This window comes from Geotrypetes seraphini, chromosome 2 (genome assembly GCF_902459505.1).
Source record: "Geotrypetes seraphini chromosome 2, aGeoSer1.1, whole genome shotgun sequence".
NCBI lineage: Eukaryota > Metazoa > Chordata > Amphibia > Gymnophiona > Dermophiidae > Geotrypetes > Geotrypetes seraphini.
Window position 1 is genome coordinate 520,101,871 of NC_047085.1, and position 25,904 is coordinate 520,127,774.

Here is a 25,904-nt window from a genome sequence, read left to right on the forward strand (position 1 = left end):
TCACGGGGACAGGGCGGCAATGGGGTTTTAAAAAAATTCAGTCTTATTAGTTCGCCAGTCCACAAAATAATTATTTTATTTCTGCCGGTCCATAGGTGTAAAAAGGTTGAAGAACACTGGACTACTTCTTCACGGAACGAGTGATAGAGCATTGGAACAAGCTTCCAGTACAGGTGATCGAGGCCTGCAGTATCCCAGACTTCAAGAATAAATGGGATACCTATGTGGGATCACTGCGAGAGTCATACCAATTAATAGGGTCGCTAGGATATAGACTTAATAGAGCAGGTCAGAAAAGTTAAGGGGGCCAGTAGACTTAAAAGGGGGTCAATGGTATGGGCAGACTTGATGGGCTGTAGCCCTTATCTGCCGTCATCTTTCTATGTTTCTATGTTTCTATATAGTGCATTTGCCATGGGAGAATCACTACTGTGGCTTTGTAAAAGGGGCCCTTACTGAGTGAACTCCATAGTCACCTAGACCAGTGTTTCTCAAATTCTTCAAGCCAAGTACACCCTAAGTCTAACAAATACCAACCAAGTACCCCAGCCCAAGCTCCGCCTCTGACCCCACCCCCATTATAGTACTAATTGTAATGTAATTTCTTCCATTCATTTTTCATGTACACACAATATAATCTTATTAATTCATAATGGTAACCACAAAATAAAAACAAAACCACAAAGCACACTGTACGCTGAGAAAATGTTAATCATTTACATTTGGGGGAGTTTCAAAGAGTAATCACTAATGCAGCAAAGATATTGAAGACGAAAGATGAGGTAAATGGAAATACCACAGCAGTAAAAGCCCTCACTCATTAGGGTTAAATCTTCCAAAATTTCACAGAAGCATTTCTTCCACATTCAAAAATTCACACCAACTAGTTTGTAGTTTTTAATGATTCTTAGTCTTTTTCTTTATTGTTATACAGATATTGCTTGCCCCAACAATTATGTCCGACGGGACCCATTTCGCCTTGGCAGGTTTTTTCAAGGGTTCCAAAGGGAGCACTGCATAATACAAATATAAAGAATATTTTATTACATTCACATCATGTTACCCTAAAACTGTGTAGTAGCTTATATCTATGAATCATTAATAATTATATTAATTAAATGCATAATTATATAATTCTCACATTCTATGATTGGAGTTATAAAATCTAGTTTCATATTAAATATAGACTACCTTGTTAATTAATTATTTATATAAACATTGGCTTTTCCATTAAGTATATATATTAATAAAACATTATACATCATACGTTATGCACATTCATTAAATACAAAATTATATGATTAACACACTAAATAATTAAAGTTTTAAAATCCAATTTCATATAATGTATTAAATAACTCATCAATTTAATTAATCAATAAGGTAACAACCCTACCTATTCATAAAACCATTATATACTAATATCACCAATTCAGGAAATCACTCTTTAGAAATATATAGAAAATTAAACTTTTCAATGTTATAAGTCAACAATCAAACAATAGATGACAAAAATACATATGTAGACCACATATAAAAAATATTCAAAGCAATAAATGAACATCCTTATATAATTGTGATAATATCAGCACTTAATTAATAGCTTAAGTAAAAATAAAACCGCTTATGCTATCAAGCAACTCTTAATTAATAAATTGAATATTATGTTAAATTCACCAAACCCATGATGCTTAGAACTATCACATATTAACACCCAAATTAATGAAACACACCTTTGAAATCTTAAAAACAAATATTAAAAAGTGTTATTAGTCTCTTAAAACCATATATAGTTATGTTATGAATTCAAAGAAATACAAAAAGTGCTTACCATTCAAATCATAAAAAGTGCACACATGCTGACAATTTTAAAAGGAATTCAAAAAGAGAAAAAAGAAGAAAATGCCATCCCGATTACAGAAAAAGAACAGCATTAAATAAGCTGAGGTGTTTAGATACTATTAAAACTGATCCACACATATGTGGTGCATAAATCATTAACTTAACAATGTAAGGGCTCACTCATGCATAATTACTTAATGGCACTACTTAGTACAAATTCCAAACGGAAAATAGAACCTGAGCCATAACGGACGTTGCTAACCTTTTTTTATTTTTGATATATAATATTTCTTTATTGAGCAAACCAGTATATACAAAATAGAACAGAGTAAAGGGACATCCAGTAAGCCATCAAAAACTGCCCCGTCGGGCATACAGAGAGCCAATGGTAGAAACATAACCAGAATCAGATGGCTCAATAACCAGAGGTGCTCAATACATTTTTCCAAGTAAGACCCTCCAAAACCCCCCCCAGAACAGAGTGGAACACCCCAGTACCATAACACACAGTAGAATACGCCTTAAAACACCGGGTCCATTCCACCCCCCCCAACCCCCCCACCCACCCCCTCTCCCGACCTGTGGAAGACATATACGAAATACACAAAATAGACAACCAGGAGACAGAAAATTTACAAATATGGACAAAGAACAGGCATAAAATAGACAAATTATAGGCACAATATAGACACAAGGGGGAGGAGAACTAGATCACAAAGGGGAAAAAGAGGAGACAAAATAGAGAAAGAGATAAGGGAACCCCATTAGAGAATCCAAGGCAGAAGGAGTCTGAAGGGGGAAAGTACCGAGGAGGAAAGAAGTCCCCTAGTTAGGCTAACAATTTAAGAGTACACTCCTCTCGCGATGGGGAAGAGACATCCAAAACTCCTCCCAGATGCTAACCTTTTTTTAAAAACTACTTTAAAAAAAAACGAAAAATCAACCATTATAAAAGCTTATTCTAAAAGTTAATCATTAGTGCCACCAACTGTAACCAATATGAACAAAATAAACCACATAAAAAGTGACCATAATCCACATGGTATCATCTTAAACCAACCTTATTTCTAACATACTCCATATGGGAGCTGCTTCAAAAGAACCGTAAAAAGAACGCCATTTATACTCCTCCGTCTTGCCCTGCACACAAATCGCATGCTTAACGGTGCAGGCGTACTCAACAAACTTAATAAACGAATACGCTCAAATACCAAAAAACCCAACATATACATGTTTAAGAATCATCCTTGCCTTTCTTGCTAATATCTAGGCATAAGAAGCCATTGCCTACCGCTTTCAAACTTCCAAATAGTTCTCTGTATTAAGAACTCAATCACGGCATTAATCATTCATATCCCATACAAAACAAAATTAATCAGTGCCTAAACCAAAAAGTCACAAGCCAAAGTATATCCTATTATACCAACCTCATTTATACGTCCTCTCACTCTCAGGGCGGGAGCAGCTTTGGAGGAAACTAGAAGAAAGTACACCATTTATACTAGTCTACACATGCGCAGTACAAAGATCATCAACTGAACAACGCATGCGTGCTCAGTGAATTCAATGTGCATGTCCAAATGCGTGCAAATACGCTAAAGAGACAACCCATTAAACATTGAAAAGTCGCTGAAATATAAATTGTTACAGGCCACCATCACTTGAAACATGAACGGGCTCAGAAGGCAAAATCTACCGATCTTACATACTCATAACCAAACCCTCTAAACCTGTTAATACCAAACTATATAAAAGGTTTCCAATCAATGTAACTATTCAAACCATTTGGCTCCACTGAATTTAATAGAAATGTCCATTTTGTTTCTTTCTGTAATAAAATTCTCTTTCTGTCACCACCTCTTTTATCAAGTTTAACATGATCAATTATTGCCCAACATTGCAAGTTTTCAAATTTATGTTGGTATTTGATACAATGTTCAACTAAAGGTTCTGAGATTTTTAAACATTTAATGTTGGATTTGTGTTCCAATATCCTCGTCCTAAAAGCTCTGGTGGTCTTTCCTACATATAATTGATTACAAGGACAACTGATGACATAGATAACAAAAGTGGATTTACAATTCAAAAACTGAGTTATCTTATATTCCTTATTGTTACTAGGATTTTTCCAAGATTTGGTTTGTACACATATATCACAAATATTGCAAGAAAGGCATTTATAGAAACCTTCAGATAAACTGTTCCTCTTCTGCATACACCTATTCTCACCAGCTTTTAATATCTCTTTCAAATTCTTACCCCTGGAGTATGTTATTCTTAAATTAAGATGTTGAATTGCTGAGTGTATTGTAATGATATCCCAATATTTATACAGGGTATTGGATAGCAGATTGTAAATTCTCAAAACTGACACATTTCAATCACTAAATTGAAAATAAAATCATTTTTCGTACCTTTGTTGTCTGGTGATTTAATTAGTTTCTGGTTGGACTTCCTTCTGACTGCATTTCTTTCTTTCTGTCTCTTGCATCCTTCCTCTCCTCCGGACCTCAGTCCCTTCCCCAACCAACATCTCTCTCTGTCTCTCCATGAGTTCAACTTTTCTTCCTCTCTCCTCCACCCCTATTGGCAACATGCTTCCCTCTCTCTCCTTCCTCTGTTATGATCCTGCATCTCTGTTCTTATTCAGGGACTCTCCCCCTCCGTCTCTTCTGTCTGCACCTCCCATAGTCCAGCATCTGCCTCCTGTCTTTCCACTTTGGTCCAGGCCTTTCTCTCTGTCTTTCTTCTTCTTACAACCCTCCCCCCCCCTCCCCAATGTCCAGCATTTGTTCTCCTTTCTTCTGGGTCTTTCTCTGCCTCTCTCTCTCTCTCCTTCCTTCCTTTCTTCCTCCCTTGTCTAGAATATTTCCACCTCTCTGCAGTCTCTCTCTCTTCCCTCTATACACCCCTAAGTCCAATATTTGCCTCCCTCTCTTCTGCCTCCCCTTTGTTTCAGGTTTCTCCCTCTCTCTATCTTCCTCCCACCTTTGCAGCAGGGGAGGGAATGAGAGAGAGAGGAATACATGTTGCCAATGGGGGCGGAGGAGTAAGGAAGAAAAGCTGGACTCAGAGGGACTCCAGAAATACATTCACAGATTTGCAATACAGGTTAAAATTCAAAACAAACAACAAAGATTACCATACCAGTGCACAGTTTTAGTTATATGCAAGCCCCAAACATCTCTGAACAATTTCTCCCTTCCTTCCCTTCCCACCTACTTGCCCAGGACTTTCCATATGTATATACGTGTGTTCAAAAGCATTGTAAAGCAGTAATACTATCCAAAACATAAATCCATATTAATAACAACGTTTGCAACTCCTCTCAACTGCCTCACTTTATGTCGTCCAACTTTAACCCATATGTATGAATAAACAATCAAATCTGTAACTCCTCTGGTACATTCCACTTCATGTATGTTAATTTGTAATAAAACAACAAGGCAAGTGGTCCACCAAAGAATCCAACTTGAAACAAAAGAAGATAGGCAGACAATAAGGAGATTCAAATCAGGTTTAGTGGGAGAAGGGAAGCCAGCACACATAATGTTACCATTATCACTTGCTGGCGCTTTAAAAAAAAGTCAGGCTGAGGTGGGAGTCATAAGAACATAAAAATAGCTTTACTGGGTCAGACCATTGGTCCATCAAGCCCAGTAGCCCGTTTTCACAGTGGCCAATCCAGGTCACTAGTACCTGGCCAAAACCCAAGGAGTAGCAACATTCCATTCAGAATCCTAAAGAATAGCAAGGTTCCGGAATTCCAAAGAGTAACAAAAGATTCCGGAACCACATTCCATGCTACTGATCCAGAGCAAGCAGTGGCTTCCCCATGTCTTTCTCAATAACAGACTATGGACTTTTCTTCTAGGAAGCTGTCCAAGCCTTTACATTAACCGCTCTTACCACATCTTCTGGCAATGCATTCCAGAGCTTAAGTAGTATTCTCTGAGTGAAAAAAAATTTCCTCTTATTGGTTTTAAAAGTATTTCTCTGTAACTTCGAGAAAATGGAAATTTGATAGGTAGCTGAAAAATAAAAAAAGAGAGAAGGGTAAGAAAGAGGCAGTTAGTGAGTAGAGCTAGGACCTTCTATTCCTTTCTCTCCTCTCTTCTACCTTCCAAAGTATTTAGATCAATGCTGTCTTGTTAAAATGTTTATTTTATTTTTATTTTTCCTCTAACTCTACTTTTCACTTCTCTATTACCCTCCAGGTACTTTAGTTAGATTGTGAGCCTTCGGGACAGTAAGGGAATTTTTCAAGTACCTTTCTTATTTCTAATCTTAATGTATATTTTCTGTAAACCGCTTAGAACCTAACGGATGTAGCGGTATATAAGAAATAAATTACATTACATTACATTACCTATCAGAGAATCTTTTTTTTGTTTACAACACAGCACCAGTGTAGAGTTGGAAAGGGGTGGTGGTGGGGGGCTGAAGAGGCTACAACCCCCCCCCCCACCCCATCAGGCCATTAAAAAAAGGAAAGAAAATACCTGATTGGGCAGGAAAAGTGAATTGAATCAAAAAATAAATTCAAGAGGCCAAATCAAAAATTTTTTCCCCTGAATCAGGATCACCTTAAACCTTAATTCCTAGTTTCCATTCAGCAAATTAAAATGGATGAATCACTTAATTGAGCAGAGATGAAATATAAATCCCAAAAGAAACATGATAAAATGAACTGTTCGTTGTGATTAACTCTAAACTCAAAAGGTTCATTTCAAAATGAAAGGACAACTCAAACTTTTCTACAAGCTTTAAGACCCAATACAATACAAGCACTGGCTAGGTGCTGAATTCCACATTCAAATAGAGCTGTAATATTACTTAAAACAGATTAGAAAGCATAATCCTACCCAAGATGGCTGCCGCTATCTGTTGCTGACAAGACGCTAGAGAGTGTCTTTCCTAACTTACCGAAAAATGCCGAAGAGAAGAGGCAGGAGCGTTGGTGGAGCCTCCCAGCGCTCGAGCCCTGCAGTTCTTACAGTCGACAACATTTTCCGGCGTCTCCAAAGTGAGTCGAGCCGTTTGGGGAATCGCCCGTTGGGAGCGCCGGCTGATAGGAGTGTCTCGGCGGATACCCCTGGGCTGGACGTCACGCTGAGCCCCGACGTCAGGACGCCTCCCTTACAGCCACTGCCGCTGGGAGCCAGCTCTCCAAGGGATGAGAGCTTGTCCGAAGAGGCAGAGTTTTAATCTCGAGAGGCCAGTGAAGTGGAGGGCTCGCTGCAGGGAACAGCACAAGGAGAATTTTTCCTTGTAAAAGAACCAGCGACCGGGACAACTGTGCTTAAGGGTCTACAAGGCACAGGGGAGGTAAAACAATCAGATGAACTAACTAACAGTGCACAAATATTTTCCTTTGCCCCTATCCGACCTCCAGAGGTTACACTGGAATCTTTATGGGACTTGGTTTCTAGTCTGGGTAATTCCCTCAATCCTCAGATAAAGAATTTGGAAAAAGAATTAGAATTTCAGAAGGAAGAAATTAAAAATGTGAAACAGGACATTGTAGTTATAAAAACTGAGATACAAGAAGAAAAGAAGGACTTAAAAATGTTTAAGAGCAACCAAGACTTGATTGTGAAAGATAATCTTAATCTGAGAAGAAAATTAGAAGCACTTGAAAACAATAGTCGGTTTAACAATTTACGTTTGATTAATTTTCCAAAGGTTGCCTCAATTCCTCCAGGAGAAATGATAAAACGCTACTTTCTGGAAAATTTAAAAATTCCTGAAGGTTCATTGCCACCATTGTTAAGAGTGTACTATTTGCCTATTAAAAAAATCAGGAACCTCAAAAAAAAGATGAGGATGGTAGTCCACAGGAAAATCCTTTGGATCTTACTGCTTTATTGGAACAATCTGATAGAGAGGTGGCTAGTCCAGCCACTCTCTTACTGACTGTAGCTTTGGCTCCAGACAGAGATTGGATTCTGAAACTTTTTTTAAAAAATAGATTGAGAGGTCACGTGATGCTGTGAGCTGAACGGCTGCTTGTTCGTTCGGCTCCGGAGCCCTGCGCCTCGCATCGCTGCAACTTAAGCACCGGAACGACCAAATTATACCCCCCTTGCCGGCGGACTTAGCGCTTTTCTATGGACAAGTTTTTGGCGCATTCCCCTGCCCCGATGTCGTCCAAATCAAATAAAAAAGACCGGGAGAAGGTGCGGACCGGAGAGGACAAGATGGCGGCCGTGCCTCGTGCGGAGGCTCCGGCGGCCACCTTTTCACCAGAAATGTTGTCGGAGCTACAGCGGGTGATTCTACAGGTGCTGGGGCCGCACATGGAAACCATCTCATCAAAATTAACAAAGATGGAATCTCTCCTCGAAGACCATGCCAAGCGCGTCACGGAATTGGAGACGCGGGTTTTGGCGGTGGAGGACGGAGCCCTAGCGCTGGACACGATGGTGACCACATTGACGACTCAGCTCCGTGTCTGCCAAGACAAACTGGAGGATTTAGAGAACAGGTCTCGTCGTGGCAACTTGAGATTTATAGGACTACCTGAGACTATTGCTGATTCTGTACTCCTTTCGGTGGTGGAATCCTGGTTAGCCAGTGAACTTCCAATGCCTTCCTCCTTGGGCCCTGCCAGATTTGAGCGGGTACACCGTGTGGGCCCTAGGGCTGGATCTGACCAGAGACCTAGAGTGGTCATTGGTAAACTACACAACTACAGACATAAAGTGGAGCTGCTGCGTGCATTCAGAGCTAAAAAAGAATCTCTGACCTACGACTCCTCTCCTGTGCGAATAGCCCAGGACTATTCTGCTGCACTCACTGAAAGGCGTAAAGTTTTTCATCCTCTTTGTTCTAAATTGGTAGAACAAAAAAGGAGGTTTATGTTTCTTTATCCTGCAGTCCTGAAAATTCATCAAAATGGAAAGTGGCATGTATTTGACTCTGCTGACTTGGCAGGAGAGTTTATAAACCGTTCTGACTCTAATGCAGGGGAAGCTTGATCATGTATCATTGAGTTTATTGTTCGGCTGGTAATGGGGGTTTACCATACTGTAACACAAGTTCACTGTTGTTTGTTCAAAATTTTGAAATGCTTTGCGGGGGCGGGGCTCTGACAGCCTCTGAGATGTGACCAGCTTTTCCAGGGCCTGGAGGTCTTTTGGGAAAGTGATGGATCTAGGTGGGGGGGGGGACTGGGGGAGGAGAAGCTGGGTTTGGGAGGAGGGTGGGGGGTGGGAGGGGTGGGCTGGGAGGGGAGGGGGGGAACGGTTTGGGGGGGTTGGGACGAGTGTCATACTTCTGTATAATCCTGTCTAGTGCAATTTCTGTGCTTTTTCTGAGTCAAACTACATCTCTTACATTACTGGTCTGCTGGCTGTTTAGTTTTCCTCGATATGGCTGGGAGTCGGGGAAAACCTGTCCGTGTTATTGGGCAAAGTACTTTTCTTTGACCTACTCATGACTCCATCCACATTTCGTATCTTATCTTGGAATGTTGGTGGGATCACCTCCCCTGTGAAGCGTAGTAAGATTCCACATCATAAAGCTGATTTGGCATGTCTTCAGGAGACCAGACTTTCGGACTCTGAACATGCTAAGTTATTGAGAGGTTGGGTGGGCCAGGTTTTCTATACTTCCTCCTCTAATAAGAAAGCTGGAGTGGTGCTGCTGGTAAGAAAGGGGTTTCCGGGGAAAATTGAACAACTCTACAAGGACGTCTTGGGGAGGACCTTGTATTGCAGGGTAACTATGTCTGGGTCTACCTTTAACTTGCTAATGCTCTATGCTCCCAACCAATATGACCACTCCTTTTTCGCCAATTTGGCGAGGATAGGAGTGCGTGATCCTACTAATCCTTTGCTACTATTGGGGGATTTTAACCAGGTGCTAGACCCTACAATGGATAGAACAGGCCCGGGACCTTCCCAATCCGGTGGCCCTACCAAGGGAATCCCATACTTGTGTGACACCTTAGATCTTATTGATTCCTGGCGTGTACTGCACCCTACAGAACGGGACTATACGCACCAGTCTCGAGCGCATCACACGTTTTCCCGTATAGATTACATTTTGACCTCGACGGCATATTTACCTAGGATCGGAGCTTCCGAGGTGGGTCCCCTTTCTGTGTCTGATCACTGTCCTATCTGGATTGACGTCTTCCATGGCACAGATGCCTTGCCTGGAGGATCTTGGAGGTTTCCCTCCTATTTATTTAATAACTTGAATTTTCAACAATATCTTGCTCAGAAATGGGATGATTATTTGTCCTTTAATTCTCAACATCAGGACAGGCCATTGTTGTTCTGGGAGGCGGCGAAGTCAGTTCTTAGGGGGGACATTATCTCTTATGTGAGTGCACATAGACACCGTATTTCCCGGGGAGTTTTACACTTAGAGCGGGAATACCAACGTTGTAAGCGTGCTCATATTGCACGCCCTTCCTCGCAGACGCAGGAAGCCATGACGTCCGCACAGGCTGCTTTGAACACTCTATTGCATGAACGTACCCAGCATTACTTTCACTATTATAGGTTTAAATTTTACAGATTTGGGAATAAGGCGGGACGTCTGTTGGCCAATTTGACCAAACCATATCGTTCTAACCGTCATATTTCCCAAATAATATTTAGTTCGGGGAAGGAATTAACTAACACCCCAGACATTGTGGAAGGCTTCTTACAGCATTATAGAGCCTTCTATACAGCTAGAGATGGTCAGGGAGGACCTGAGGTGGAGGATTATTTGCTGGATGCAGGGGTTCCTAGATTGTCCTCCCCTGATCGACTATTTTTGAATCATCCCATTCAGGGTAAAGAACTACAGGCAGCGGTAAAACAGCTTAAGGGAGGCACGTCGCCTGGTCCCGATGGGTTTTCACCAGAGTTTTATAAACTTCTTTTTTCCGCCCTTTGTGGTCCCCTGGAGGCATACTATAATGCAGCTCTGGAGGGTGGATCCTTTCCCTTAGGGGCAAATCAGGCATATATTACCTTAATTCCTAAACCGGGTAAATTAGACACGGATGTGGAATCCTATCGTCCCATCTCATTAATTAATGTGGACATCAAAATATTAGATAAAATATTGGCTAATCGACTTTCAACTCTGCTGCCGAAATTGATAGTACCTGAACAAGTGGGTTTTGTACGAAACCGTCATTCAGTCCTTAATGTTCGTAGATTACTTACTGCCTTACAATGTATGAGGGACTCTGGTGCTCATGGGATACTGGTGGGCTTAGATGCAGCTAAGGCTTTTGACCAGGTCAACTGGAAGTACTTGTTTAGTGTGCTGACTTACATGGGTTTTACTGGGTGGTTCTATAATATGCTTCAATTGCTTTATAAGGATCCCACCGCTTGTATTTTGGTCAATGGTACTAGATCTCCAGTATTTCAGATTGAGCGTGGAACACGTCAGGGCAGCCCGCTTTCTCCACTGCTTTCCTTATTATATCTGGACCCCTTATTGCGTACAATACTCTGTGATGATATTATACAGGGCATGCCAGAGGGGGAATCTCAACTACGGGTATTGGCTTATTCAGATGATCTCCTATTAACATTAGGATCCCCTGCAGCCTCTCTTTCTAGGGCGCTGGAACTGTTAGATGAATTTAGTATGTACTCAGGTATGCAGTTGAATAGATCGAAATCAATGGTATTGCCCCTATCCATGGAGGTGCAGAGGCGGTGGAGGGGAGACTTTCCATTGGTTTGGGCGACGGGTCACCTTACTTACCTGGGTATTGTTATTTCCTCTGATCCGTCTCAACTGTATTCTCTTAACATTGACCCTCTGGTACTTACAACGATTCGGAAATTGGAGAATTGGAGGGTCTATCCACTTTCTTTATTGGGTAAAATAGCATTGTATAACATGGTGCTTGTACCGCAGTGGCTTTATATATTTCAAATGATACCTGTATTGCTTTCTGCTCGCCATGACAAATTGCTGGGGAAGTGTTTACAGAGGTTTTTGTGGAATGGGAAGAGGGCTCGGTTATCTTTGTCTCATTTGGCACGCCCTCGGGACCGGGGAGGTTTTGGTCTCCGTAATCTTCGGTTGCTGTCTCGGGCGTGTCAGATGAGACATTTGAATGACTGGTTTAGGGGTACTGGACATTTCTCAGCCACTAATCACGAATTGTTACTCTGTGACCCTTATCACTTTAGCTATTTGCTCCATGCTCCTCATTTGCCAAGAAAGACTTCCTCAGCACGGGATCTCTTCTTACTGCCTTTGCGACGCCTCTGGAAATTGCTATGTCAACAACTTCGGATTCAGCATCAGGTGACTCCTTATTTACCTTTGAGGGGGAACGGGGCATTCTTAGCGGGACTGGACCTAGTGTCTACTGGGGTGTGGAATTCGCGATCTAATCAATATATCTTTCAACTGGTCCACTCATCCGGTTCCTTAAAAACGTTTGCGGAACTACAGCGTGATAATGGATGGAAACCCACTGACTGGCTTTCTTACCTCCAATTATCTTCTTACATGACCACATTGCCGAAAGTATCCCTCACTGATCGCTGCATGGAGTCCCTCTCCGAAGCGTTGAGCTTATCGGCTCAGGCACACATCCCCTTGAGATTTCATCATCGCCACCTTCAGGAACAACTGGGGGAACCTGACTATGAATCAATTGCTTTACGATGGTCTCAGGATCTCCTTTGTGCAGTGACTGCACTTATGATTCGCAGGGGGACTTTTCGGACAGCCCATGTGACTCATAATGTTATATTGTTTGAACTTAATTATAAATTTTTACACAGGCTCTACAGATCAACTGCGTATCAGTTTCGAGCTAAAATGTGTGCGACTGACCAATGTCTCAAATGTTCTCATTCGCCATCTACCTTGGGGCATCAGTTCTGGACCTGCACTCGGATTACTGCATTTTGGCATCAGCTTAATGTACATATTCAAACAATGTGGAATTACAACTTTATCCTGGATCCGGTGATGCTGTTTGCATTGGATCATGTTCCCTTGTCTGCTCCAAAGGGATTTCGCAGCTTTCTGTCACGAGCGGTGTTACTGGGGAAGAAAGCAATTTTGTTGTGCTGGATTTCCACGGATGCCCCGACACTTTCCTGTTGGAGAACTTTGATGATTCACCAAGCATCCATGGAGAGGCTCTGTTTTCCTTCTTTGGATTCTGCACAGGGACGGTTATTTAGTCTGCGCTGGACACCTTTTTGGGACACTTTAACGCCAAGAGCACGTAGCCATTTATTGAATGTTTGAGTGTCTTGCTGTGATAGCACTGGATTGGAATTTGTGTTATTCTGGTATAGCTAGGGGATGGGGAGTGGGAAGGGATGGGGGGAGGGAGGGGTAGACCTGATGTGGGGTGAAGTTGGGAAGTGTATTGGTACCTGCTTTATTGTGTTGTACATCCTGCATATTGGGAAGTTTTCCCTTATTTGAAAATTTAATAAAATATATTATGGAAAAAAAAAAAAAAAAAATAGATCCAGAGATTTCCTTGGCTTCCATGTTCAGGTTTTTCCTGATGTTTCAAGAGAAACTCAGAAAAGAAGGAGGGAATTTTTATTGTTAAAACCAGGTGTGACTCAGATGGGGGGATTATTTTTTATTAGATACCCTTGTAAGTGTGTAATAAGGTATAATTCCCTCAAATATATTTTCTTTGAACTGTCTCATTTGTGCTTTCCTCTCCATGAAGCGCCTTGAAAAAGAGTAACATCGGTGTCTTAATTATTAAGCTCTCTTTCAGCACAGATGACATGTTTTGGTTAATTTTGTTATTGTACTAAACTCACTCCTAATTCCTGAATCTTGGATCCATTATTGAGGACTAGTGTACGATTAAGTTGGAATTACTACCTTTTATGTAATTTTGGTTTATTTTCATTTTGAGAATAATCAAAGATATGTTTTCTTGATTGCACTTTTCTGTACAAGATGGTATGCTTGTTAAAATTTTAAAACTTTATAAATAAATAATAATAATAAAAAAAAAAGAAAGCATAATCCTATTTTAAATGACAAAAAAAGTATAAAACTCAATTCAGCTTACCTTAATAGGAGCTGCAGAAAACTTAACCTTGTGCTATGGGTCTGGATGTTCTTCCTCAAAAATCACGGTGACCGCAGGACAATCACGCGCCGAACATTTGCACGCCAACGCGCACTGAGACCCGACAATTCTTTTATTTTTGACTGTTATGAAGTAACCCTGATTTTTGAGGGGGGGCACTACACTTAAAACATTCAGTTGCTATTTGTTCTTTCTCCCCCCTCAAAAAAACAGGGTTACTTATAATCCTCAAAAATCCTCAGTGCGTGCTAGCGTGCAAATGTCCGCTGTTATCATTGGATTCCTCACTATCGCTATTAACTTAAAAAAAAACTTCTCTAACCTCTTGGATGTGTGCTTCCGGTGGCTCTTCATCAGCCTGGGGAATCACCATCACCATCCTCCAGTCAGGCGGGTAAGATCGGCAATGCGGCCCCTCCCCCATCCCTCCATCAACAAAAACTAAAAAAAAAATGTTGATTTGCTCTTCTTCGGCGGGCCCCAGGCATGTGCCTACTGATACTAACAAGACTGACTTGGGACACGGTGTTCTCTATCTCAAAGAACTCGTGGGCCTTATGGGGAGAGAAGTGGAAGACAACTGGCCTCACATACCCAACGCTCTCCTCTGGGGCAGCCAACACCGGAGGCACTGGCAACTTCCCCAAAAAGTGATGCAGGCAAACTTGGTCCAAATGGGGTTGGCAGCAGCCAAATGTTTGATAGCACAGTATTGGAAGAAGTTAGTTGCTCCACCAGAAGTTGAATGGTTGGAAAAATTACGAAAACTTGCTCAGATGGAATGTTTAGCTGCTAAGCATTATGGCTATTATGACAGTCAGAAGCGGACTTGGGACAACATTTTTCATTGTATTTGATCCTATCTTTCTGTGGAGTGGGGAGGGGGGGGTTAGGGGGGAAGGGGTAGGGTGGTTGTTTGGGAGTCTCTTTGCAGAAACAACAAAGGGACTTCCGCATAGTGAATATTATGTTGATGTTTTTCTTGTTTTCTTTTTATCTTATTTTATTATATGGTATTATATGATGGGCTGTGGGATTGGGGTATTATTGCGCACTGATTACTTTGTGGGCTATATCGAGTTGTTGTACTATTCTACAGAAGTGTTCTTGTGGTGATTATATTGTTATTGGTTTTATTACAAAATTCTAATAAAAATTGAAAAACAACAACAAAAAAAAAAGTGATGCAGGAGAATGCAAAGAGGTCCTGCACAGCGCTCCAACGCCAAGATAAACAATATCGTTGCAGGAGCGACGCATTCCTCCAATCAAAATCTGCTCCTCATTGCTGCTGCTCTTCCTATTGGCTGAACTGATCACAGATTCCACTGCTTCCCACTCCCAGCTGTGCTCACCACTTGACGAGGATTCGAAGCAGGGAACTTGTTTGTGTTGCAGTTACAAAGGCAGTGTGGGAGAGACGCCCTGAGGGAAGGGGACATAGTCGACACAGAACTTTTTTTTTTCCCAAAAAATGTTGCTTACTCAGAATGTTACTCACTGGAGGAAAACAGCCGGGCGGTCACCTAAATTAACTGGGCGGTGCGCCCGGCTGAAAGGCCCTAGGGAGAACACTGCAGTTGCTCAAAGAAGCAGTCATTTATGACATCTAGGAATTTTACCTCCCTAGCACTCCCCAATGTAACATTTAACCAGTCAATGTTGGGGTAATTAAAATCATACTATATTCAAGAATTGAAATGCATATGGTGTTTCACTCATACATTTATCAATAGTCCTATGCTAGACACATGGTACGGTCTGACTGATAGGTAAAATCCACAGAGGGACAGGAAAATTATTGCAAAGCACCCACATAAATATAAAAAATACCTCAGTTAAAGGGCTTCATGGGTCTAAAAACACTCCCAAACGGGTGCTGTTGTTCCAATAATAATGATGAAAAAATCTTCCATTCACAGTCCAAGTAACTGGTAGTTCACAAAGTTCTGCTGCAAAACGCATACAACACAGCACTGCAATCTACAGCACAAAAGGAAAAGGTCACTTAGCTTCAGCTTCGAGTCCAGCGATGTTACTTTCTCTGCCGGTCCACTTCAAGTAGAAGCTCCAACGTCCCTTCCCCCATAACCCAACAAGGAGTCCCCATTTCGCTTGTCACCCATTATTATACTGTTGACCTGGATTGGCCACCGTAAGAGCAGGCTATTGGGCTTGATGGACCATTGGTCTGACCCAGTAAAGCTATTCTTATGTTCTTAATTTTTATAATCTTTGTTAATGGTTACACCTTCCACTCTTGTGCCAATCAAGGCTCATCTTATCATATTGCAAATTTGCTCCTATCTGCCATATCCTATCATTTCCCGGTTCCCATGGATGCTCTTATCTATAAATGACAAATCCTTACACACTTCTATCCTGTAGTTCTTTCTTTCCTTATTTGGCAAGTTGTGGGCCTGAGACCTGACACCTGTATTTTTACATACAGGCTTGTTTTTCTGTGCTTTCCTGTACCTGTATCTTCTTGCTCCCATGATCCAAGTTCCAATGCATGACAGGCATGTATATTCCAGCAAAGCCTTGTTTCCCAGCAAGACCTACATAAAACTTAAGCAGGCAGAAAATCCAAATTGAAATACATGTCAAGCCTGCTTCTAAAGTCTTGACATCAATGGTAAATAAGAGTTCCATTTCATGGGGGACATAGGGCCTTTCCTCAAAGGATACGCATTTAAAATCTGACATATTGCAATCACAAAATAGAAAATAATATATATATTTTTTTACCTTTTGTTCTCTGGTCATCTTATTATTCAAATCATGTTGGTCCCAGGCTCTGGTTTCTCTTTCTATTACCTCGCTTACCAGGTGTCACACCCATTTGATGTGCTTTTTTTTCTCCTTGCTCACCATCCATCTTCCATCTATGTACCTTTCCTTCCACTGCCATATCCAATAATTTCTGTTTCTTTCCCACTGTCTACCATCTCTGTTTCTCTCTCTTTCTCCCTGCCTTGTGCCCTGGATCAAACCTCTCTATTCCCCTCCATGCAGCATCTCTCCTTTCCTCCCCTCCATTATTATGTGTAATATTTATTTTTCTCTCCCCATGCCCCATCTCTCCCTGCCCTCCACCCTATGTCCAACATTTATCCTTCTCTATTCTCCATGTATGTCTCCCTCTCCTCCACCATATGAAGGATTTCTCCCTCTCACCCCTTTCTATCTTTGTTGCATCTCCCTTCCTCTTCTCCAGCTCATGTCCAACAATTCTTCCTCTCTCCTCCCATATGCAGCAGCTTTCTATCCCCCTGTGCAGCAGCTTTTCATTCCTCCCTTTTATCCCCATGTAGCAGTTTTCCCTCCCTCCTATCAAACCGTGTAGCAGTTTTCCATCCCTCCCTCCCATCCTCCCTGTGCAGCATCTCTGGACCTGATCGACTCTCCCACCCCATCCCACTGTGATATTTTGTTGCAACCTGCTTTGCCAGAGCTTCTCTCTGCCACTTCATCAGTGATGCAGCACAGAGGCCTCGGTGGACTGTAAGAAGCCTATTCACAGCGTTTTCTCATTGTTGGCAGCCTTAACAACGAGTGAGGTGATTACATTTGCAGACAATACAAAGTTATTCAGAGTAGTGAAGACACAGAAGGATTGCGAAGACCTGCAATGTGACAGAAACACACTTGAGGAATGGGCTGCGACATGGCAAATGAGGTTTAACATGGATAAGTGTAAGGTGATGAATGTCGGTAATAAAAATTTTATACACAAATACAGGATGTCCAGTGCAGTACTTGGAGAGACCCCCCAGGAAAGAGACTTGGGAGTGCTGGTCGACAGGCAAAAAGGGCGAACAGAATGCTAGGAATGATTAAGAAGGGGAATCACGAACAGATCGGAGAAGGTTATACTGCCGCTGTACCGGGCCATGGTACGCCCCACCTGGAATACTGCATCCAGCATTCGTTGCCTTATTTGAAGAAGGACACAGTACTACTCAAAAGGGTCCAGAGAAGAACGACTAAAATGATTAAGGGGCTGGAGGAGTTGGTGTACAGTGAGAGATTAGAGAAACTGGGCCTCTTCTCCCTTGAAAAGAGGAGACTGAGAGGGGACATGATCGAAACATTCAAGATAATGAAGGAAATAGACTTAGTAGATAAAGATAGATTGTTCACCCTCTCCAAGGTAGAAAGAATGAGAGGTCACTCTCTAAAGTTAAAACAGGATTGATTCCGTACAAATGTAAGGAAGTTCTTCTTCACTCAGAGAGTGGTAGAAAACTGGAACGCTCTTCTGGAGGCTCCTATAGAGGAAAACACCCTCTAGGGATTCATGATAAAGTTAAACAAGTTCCTGCTGAACTAGAACATACGCAGGTAAGGCTAGTCTCAGGGCACTGGTCTTTGACCTAAGGGCTGCCGCGGGAGCGGACTGCTGGGCACGATGGACCACTGATCTGACCCAGCAGCAGCAATTCTTATATTCTTTCATGCAACCTGAATTTTACCCCTAGCCTTGCCAGCATCAGCCTATTTGCACTTCCTGTGCATGGCTACCGCTCATCCCAGCCATTATTTTTATGTTAAAAGGGAAAGAGTTTGGTTTTATTGCCCGCCCGCCCGTGGGGAGGAGGATGGGGGCGGCAGGCTCTGGTGTATAAGATACACGGAGGGAGAGAAGGAGGTGTTCAAACAGATGTACATTGCCGTTCTGAAGTTGGGGGGAGGGGAGGAACTAATGGGTCTGAAACAGAGAAGAGGGAGAGAGATGTTGGAGAATGGGATTTAGGGAGGGAAGGAACAGAAAGAGAGAGAAGTTGGACACAAGGGATGGTGTAGAAGGTCAGTGAAAGAGATACTGGCTAAGAGGGTAGTTGGGAAGAGAAAAGGAGAGCTGGTGATCCCTTGGGTGGAGGGGAAGGAGAGAGAGATGCTAGATGAAAGGATAGTTGAGAAAAGGAGAGATGGTGGATCTATGGATGGTGGGGTCCATTGCTGCAGCTGCAGGGATGGAGACAAAAAAAGGAAAGATGCTAGACCTCCGGGGAAGGGAAACGGAAGGGGAGGACAGAGATGGAAGATGGATGGTTAGCATGGAGAAACAAGGAAATGACAAATGGGCAGGAGACCCTGCAAGTGAGTTATCAGAAGACAACCAGAGCCTGGGACCGCATATTCAAAAATATATAAAAAGGATGGAGTTGGTCCAGAGCACAGGTGTCAAAGTCGGTCCTCGAGGGCCAGAATCCAGTCGGGTTTTCAGGATTTCCCCAATGAATCTGCATGAGATCTATTTGCATGCACTGCTTTCAATGCATATTCATTGGGGAAATCCAGAAAACCCGACTGGATTCCGGCCCTCGAGGAGGGACTTTGACACCCCTGGTCCAGAGGAAGGCTACTAAAATGGTGTGATCTTTGTGATAAGGCATATGGGGACAGACTTAAAGATCTCAATTTGTATACTTTGGAGGAAAGGCAGGAGAGGGGAGATACGATAGAGACATTTAAATACCTACATAAATAAATGTGCATGAGTCGAGTCTCTCATTTGAAAGGAAACTCTGCAATGAGAGGGCATAGGATAAAAAAAAAAAAAAAAAATAAAGTTAAGAGGTGATAGGCTCCGGAGGAAATACTTTTTTACAGAAAGGGTGGTGGATGCATGGAACAGTCTCTCAGAAGAGGTGGTGGAAACAGAGACTGTGTCTGAATTCAAGAGGGCCTGGGATAAGCACGTGGGATCTGTCAGAGAGAGACAGAGGTAATAGTTACTGCGGATGGGCAGACTAGATGGGCCATTTGGCATTTATCTGCTGTCATGTTTCTATGAATAATGACCAGACAAGAAAAGGTAGAAAAAATAATTTTATTTTCTGTTTTGTGATTACAATATGTCAGATTTGAAATGTTTGTCCTGCCAGAGCTGGTGTTAGACAGCAAGCGTGAACTAGGACCTAAAAGGTGCTCATTTAGCATGTGCTAAATCAGTTAGCATACCTATGTTGTAGATTTCGGCCCCTAATGTGATTGAGTTTGACACCCCTGGCTTAAGGTGTGGACTATGCAGAGGGGAGGAATCTCCTACCTCAGCTGAAGCTCCAGCAGGCATTCTCTTTTTTTGTAAAATTAGAAATGAATTTGGGGCTCTTTTTCTGCTGCAGGGCAGAGCTTATTGTTTATTGAGAGCTATTAATGACTGGGGAGTCAAATCTGAGCAGTGGGACCAAAGTGGAGAAAGTCTCTTCAATCTTGCTGAAGTAAGAGGCTGGTGACGTCACAAGGGAGAGGGCGGGGCTTCACAGCGGAGGCTGAGTCTGGCTCTACTCGTTTTAGTGCTGATTGGTCAGAATGGTCCGTTGGCGGGAAGAGGAGGGGACGGGACCTGGGTTCCCCGTAGTAGGGAGAAGGGAGAAAGAGGAGGAGCTCATTGGTCAGAATTTCCCTGTCTCTGCCTCGCGCGCTCTCATCTCCACTTCGCGCCCTGGCTCCTCCCTCCTCTCCAGAGGGGCAGCTGTGGAATTTGTCTCGAGCTCTGGATCTCACTGAACAAGCTCCGCCATTTCCAAGCTGAGAGGCGTCGTCCATCTTGTGACGGGCAGTTCTGCTCTTCTCTCTCCTCCACCCTGAGCTGGAGAAAGAGCCCCAGAGTGGTTTCTAAGGCTGGAAAATGGCCGCAGGAGCTTCTGCTCAGGTAGGAGGTGCCCCTCCCCCACTCTGCAGAATCAACCCCCACCCCCCAAGCAGACTTCCTTGTCCTGGCAGTCCTTGTCTCTTCGCATCTTGGGGGTGGGGGAGGGCAGAAGACTCTGGGAAGATGAGGAAGGGGGGAGGAATATTGGGGGAGGGGGTTAGTTTCCCTGTAATACTGTCACCAATTTAGATCCTATCTTCAGGCCACTCAGTTTATTGAGGAGCCGTGACAAAGATTTAGCTGACATCAAGGTAGACTAGTGCATGTCCTCTATGCAATTCTCTAGTCACCTAGTCAAAAAAAAAAAATCTATCAGATTCCTTTGGCATGATTTTCCCTTGGAGAAACCATGTTATCTTAGCTCTTATGTTTAAATATATTTATTAAAGTTTTCAAAAATGTGCCAGCAAACAAAACAGATAGTAGTAACAAAATTCTCATAATTGTGCACAAAATATACCTTTTCCCCCAAACCCATACACCATCTGCATGTCAAGAAGAAAAGAGAGAAGAGGAAGGTCATAAGTTCAAAAGTCTACTGCGGGCATAAGGAGTAAGGTCCATCCAAAAATGTTCCCAAATAGAACAAAAGCAACGTCCAAGAGTGTAATCCAAGTCACCAAATTGCCTGCGCTCCAGGGAAGCATGTACTATCATCAGCAATCTCCATTGAGCATAAGTTGGTTCATTTGACAACCAGTTAGTCAATATAACTCTTACCAAGGAACATCACCCTGGCAATAAACGCTGACATTCCTTTAGGTTTCGGTGATGTAATGATATAGTGTCCAAAATGTTCTCTCGGGGCTAGCTTCCATTGCCGGCCCCACAAAGATGTGATATAGTGACCCAAGCGTAGCCAAAACTGAGAGATAGATGGACAGGACCAGAACATGTGGCCCAGAGAAGCAGTGGTGCCATTACATTTAGGGCAAGTATGAACTGGGGAAATACCCATCCGATAAGCTCGCATGGGAGATATAAAGAGATGTAAAACGAACTTTAATTGAAGTTCCCAATGTAAAACATTAGTAGATAATCGTCTCATGTTTTTGAGCACTTTTTGTACTTGCGATGCAGTCAAAGTTCACTGTAAATCCTCTGCCCATGAAGCTGCTATAATATCCAAATTAGGGCCAGGTTGAGCGTCCCTCAAGCCCACATGATGAAAACGCAGTGGGATCGATTGTTGCGCAGAGAGACTAAAAAGTTCAGATATGGCCGCTCAGTATTCCTCCACCAAATGGCAAGCTGGCAATGAATGTATATAATGTCTGACTTGGTAGTAAGCAAAGACATCTTTAACTGGCAAGTCAAATGTGGTTTAAAAAAGAGGCAAAAGAAGCCAGATGTGTTACCTTAGATCTTATAACCCAATTGATTCTAGGTAGTTCACTATTTTTTCCTTCATTAGAATTTCCATTGCTTTTCCAATAACCGTAGTGAGATTTACTGGCATATAGTTTCTGACCTCTTCTCTTTTACCACTTTTGGGAAGAAGGACCACATTCACTCTTCTCCAAACCCTCAGAACCTTTCCTGTCTTTAAGGATTTATTAAACAAGTCTATGAGAGGACCTGTAGGAACTTCTCTGAGCTTCCTCAATATCCTATGATGGATCTCATCCTGTCTCATGGCTTTGGCCACTTTTAGTTTTTCCAATTGTTCATTAACCCTTTCTTCTGTGAATGGTGTGATATTATGAACTCAATTCCCATATATACTTATAGTAATAGCAGGAGAAGGTCAGAATTTACACCACACTCAGAGACACACAAACATACCACATTAAGACAGACATGTACCTAGAGAAACACAGCCTACCCTACAGACAAGCCCAGAAAATCCTTTTAACTTTCTGCGAAATTGTATAAATTGGTACCACGATGTGATCTTAAGCCTTTATAGACAAAGACACTTTTGCACATTGAAATAGAGGCAATATAACTGGTCAATGGCTGGTGTAAGTTGGTGCTCAGCTAATACTATTCTATAAGACTTATAGGTCACTTAGCAACACATTCATGCTCCATCCACATGTTCACCTCCCCAGTTTATGTGCATCAGTTATACAGTAAAGCCTGATGGTGATGCAGAAAGCGCTGAGTGTGTTTCTGGTTTGTGTTTCCGATGCAGGTGACGTTTGAGGACATCGCTGTCTCTTTCTCCCAGGAGGAGTGGGAGTATTTAAATGAAGGGCAGAAGGAACTTTACAGGGAGGTGATGAAAGAGAATTATGAGATTCTGATCTCCCTAGGTAGGAATTGATTTATCTGCATATAAAATATTAAACTAATACGAGACATTTTTCTGTACTTGGTTTGCTCCAGAAACTTCCAAGTGTGATCAGGATCTCTCTTTACTAACCTCTATTTTAAGCTGACAGTGTGAGGGCCCATAAGACTCTTTGTGTGTCCTATAAATTTTCTCCCTTTGAATTCAGATATGGATCATTCTCTGTTGAAGCAGAGCTAAAATCCAGGGTCAGTGTCTGGCTGCAGAAAACTACATTGTACCTGAAAGCAGTCTTACACAATGAAAAGTCATGTGCTCTGAACATCGATTTCTGCTCAGCTTATGGCACTTTCTGATTCTTTGGATTGCTCCAAAAGCTGCAGAATTGCCTCCAGCATCACCATATGATAAGAGTGATAATAGAAATCCTCACCTATTTTCTATTAGAGTAGGGGTGTCAAAGTCCCTCCTAGAGGGCTGCAATCTAGTCAGGTTTTCATGAATATGCATGAGATCTATTAGTTTACAATAAAACCAGTGATGCAAATAGATCTCATGCATATTCATTGGTGAAACCCTGAAAACCCGACTGGATTGTGGCCCTCAAGGAGGGGCTTTGACACCCCTGTATTAGAGGAAAGAATATCAGGTCAAGCTCTTAAAAATTGTGTCTTCCCCCCCCCCCCCTAGGATTTAGTTTTGGTTTCTCCTATTTTCAACCTTTATCGTGGAATGAAACTCTTTGGAGGATTTATAACATTCTCGAGAGAAACATTGAGATTTGATTCTTTGGTCTGCTGTGCTGGGACCAAAATATCTGATTCTTCGCCTGGAACTGGTTGGTGTTGAACCAGGTCATTCCTCTTTCCTTCTGTCTCCATAAATTGTCCTTCCTTCTGTGAGGAGTAGGTGATTTGGCTTAACCATACTGCTAAGACACCAAATATGACTCCTAATTAGCACTCCACATTCTCGGAGAAAAAGAACCACCTTGAGCGCAACTGAGGTTTTTATAAAATAATCTCTGGAATCTACACGATAGGATTATGTATCTCTTTTTCAGCCTTGAACTGAGGGAACTCAAAATCAAATTCTACCCCTCCCTCTGTGGTTATTTCCTATTACTCACTTATGGAATGCCAGTCTAGTTTCCTGCAGCCTTAGCTGCAGGGTTTTATTTCTTCTGCTCGTGTTTAATTTTTAAATTCTAGTCACTTCAATTGGTTTTTGGTGAGGGTGTTGCCCTAGTACTGTGGATTCACCCGGCATGGACATTTTTTGGCGGGTGATCAGGGTTTTGCATTTATATTGTCTTGAGTGGTTACCTGTTAGTAAAACTGCAGTAAGCCTCCTGGAAAGCCTGCAGATCAGATCGGGTCTCCAGGATCGGGAGCCATCTTGTCCCGGGTTCGTTCACTAAGAGGTAGAGCACAGGCTGTATGGTTCCGTGGAGACGTGCCAGGATCGGAACTGGATTTCTTGTCTTCCCTAATTTTCCTGAGAGGTCCTGGTAGTCTTTGTCTGGGGTGACTAGGAAGATGAGGCGGTCAGAAAGTCTGAAAAGCACAGTTACTTACTGTAACAGGTGTTATCCAGGGACAGCAGGCAGATATTCTCTACATGTGGGTGACGTCATCCACGGAGCCCTATCGCGGACAGCTTTTCAAGCAAACTTGATTGAAGATCTCAAAGTTTGCTAGTGCTGCCCACGCATGCATGTGCCTTCCCGCTCCACTAGAGGGCGCATTGCCTACTCGTGGTCTTCAGTTCAGATAGCTAGCAAAGAAGGCAACCTCGGGGAGGTGGGAGGGTTGCAAGAATATCTGCCTGCTGTCCCTGGATAACATCTATTACGGTAAGTAACTGTGCTTTATCCCAGGACAAACAGGCAGCATATTCTTTACATGTGGGTGACCTCCAAGCTAACCAAAAGGGAACAGAGGGAAAGTTTGCAATTTAAGAAAACAGATAACGCAAAACCGACTGGCCAAACTGGCCATCACGCCTGGAAAAGGCATCCAGACAGTAGTGAGAGGTGAAAGTATGAACCGAAGACCAAGTGGCAGCCTTGCAGATCTCCTCAATTGGCGTAGACCTGAGGAAAGCGACAGACGGCGTCATCGCTCGGACTCTATGCCCCTTGACCCGACCTTGCAGCGAGAGACCAGCCTGAGCGTAGCAAAAAGAAATACAAGCAGCTAACCAGTTGGACAAGGTGCGCTTGGAAACAGGATGGCCCAACCGATTAGGATCAAAAGAGATGAATAGTTGAGGAGCCGTCCAATGAGACTCAATGCGTCGCAGGTAAAAGGCCAACACCCTCTTACAGTCATGCGTGTGAAGCGCCACCTCACAGGATGAGAGTGGGGCTTCGAAAAAAACACCGGAAGAACGATAGACTGGTTGAGGTGAAAATCCGAAACCACCTTAGGCAAGAACTTGGGATGAGTACGAAGGACCACCTTGTCCTGATGAAATACTGTAAAAGGCGGGTCCGCAACTAGAGCCTGCAGCTTACAGACTCTGCGGGCAGACGTGAGAGCAACCAGGAACACCACCTTCCAAGTGAGAAACTTGAGATGAGCCTTATCAATTTGTTCAAACGGAGGTTTCATCAATTGAGCCAGAACCACATTAAGATCCCAAACCACCGGGGGGGGGGGGGAGGGGGGCTTGAGTGCAAGATGAACATTGAAGAGACCCTTCATAAAGCGGGAAACCACCGGATGGACAAAGTGGATTCCCATCAAGCGGCTGATGAAAAGCAGCAATCGCACTGAGGTGGACTCGAATAGATGTCGATTTGAGGCCAGACCGAGACAAGTGGAACAGATAAGCCAGCACGGAAGACAAGGAGGCAGATAGGAGCTCCATGCGGCGTTCAGCACATCACACAGCAAATCTGGTCCATTTCTGGGAATAGCATTGCCTAGTGGAACTCTTCCGAGAGGCCTCGAACATCCCTCACCGACTGCGAGAAACCTAAGGAGGGAGGCACGTGGAGAGGAACCAAGCTGTTAAGTGTAGAGACTGCAGATTGGGATGCAACAGCGAACCCCGACTTTAAGACAGCAGAGAAGGAAACACAGGTAGAAGCAGAGGCTCCCTGA

The 25,904-nt window shown here is 42.9% G+C and overlaps 1 protein-coding gene and 1 long non-coding RNA gene across 2 annotated transcripts in view; one reads left to right on the top strand and one right to left on the bottom strand.

The window, feature by feature from the left end:
• Positions 1-660: 660 nt before the first annotated feature.
• LOC117354688 lies at positions 661-20,227 on the bottom strand. Its single transcript, XR_004538224.1, has 4 exons — positions 19,953-20,227; positions 16,373-16,465; positions 15,728-15,877; positions 661-1,013 (listed from the first exon to the last, which is right to left on the bottom strand). It is a non-coding gene; the product is annotated as an uncharacterized LOC117354688 (long non-coding RNA).
• A 28-nt stretch (positions 20,228-20,255) lies between these two features.
• The window catches only part of LOC117354674 (zinc finger protein 845-like), a 210,921-nt gene continuing 205,272 nt past the window's right edge, over positions 20,256-25,904 (top strand). Inside the window, exons 1-2 of the mRNA XM_033932527.1 lie at positions 20,256-20,558; positions 22,696-22,816. Coding sequence (XP_033788418.1) covers positions 20,535-20,558; positions 22,696-22,816 — 145 coding nt within the window. The 5' untranslated portion in view covers positions 20,256-20,534. The remainder of the gene's footprint in view (positions 20,559-22,695; positions 22,817-25,904) is intronic.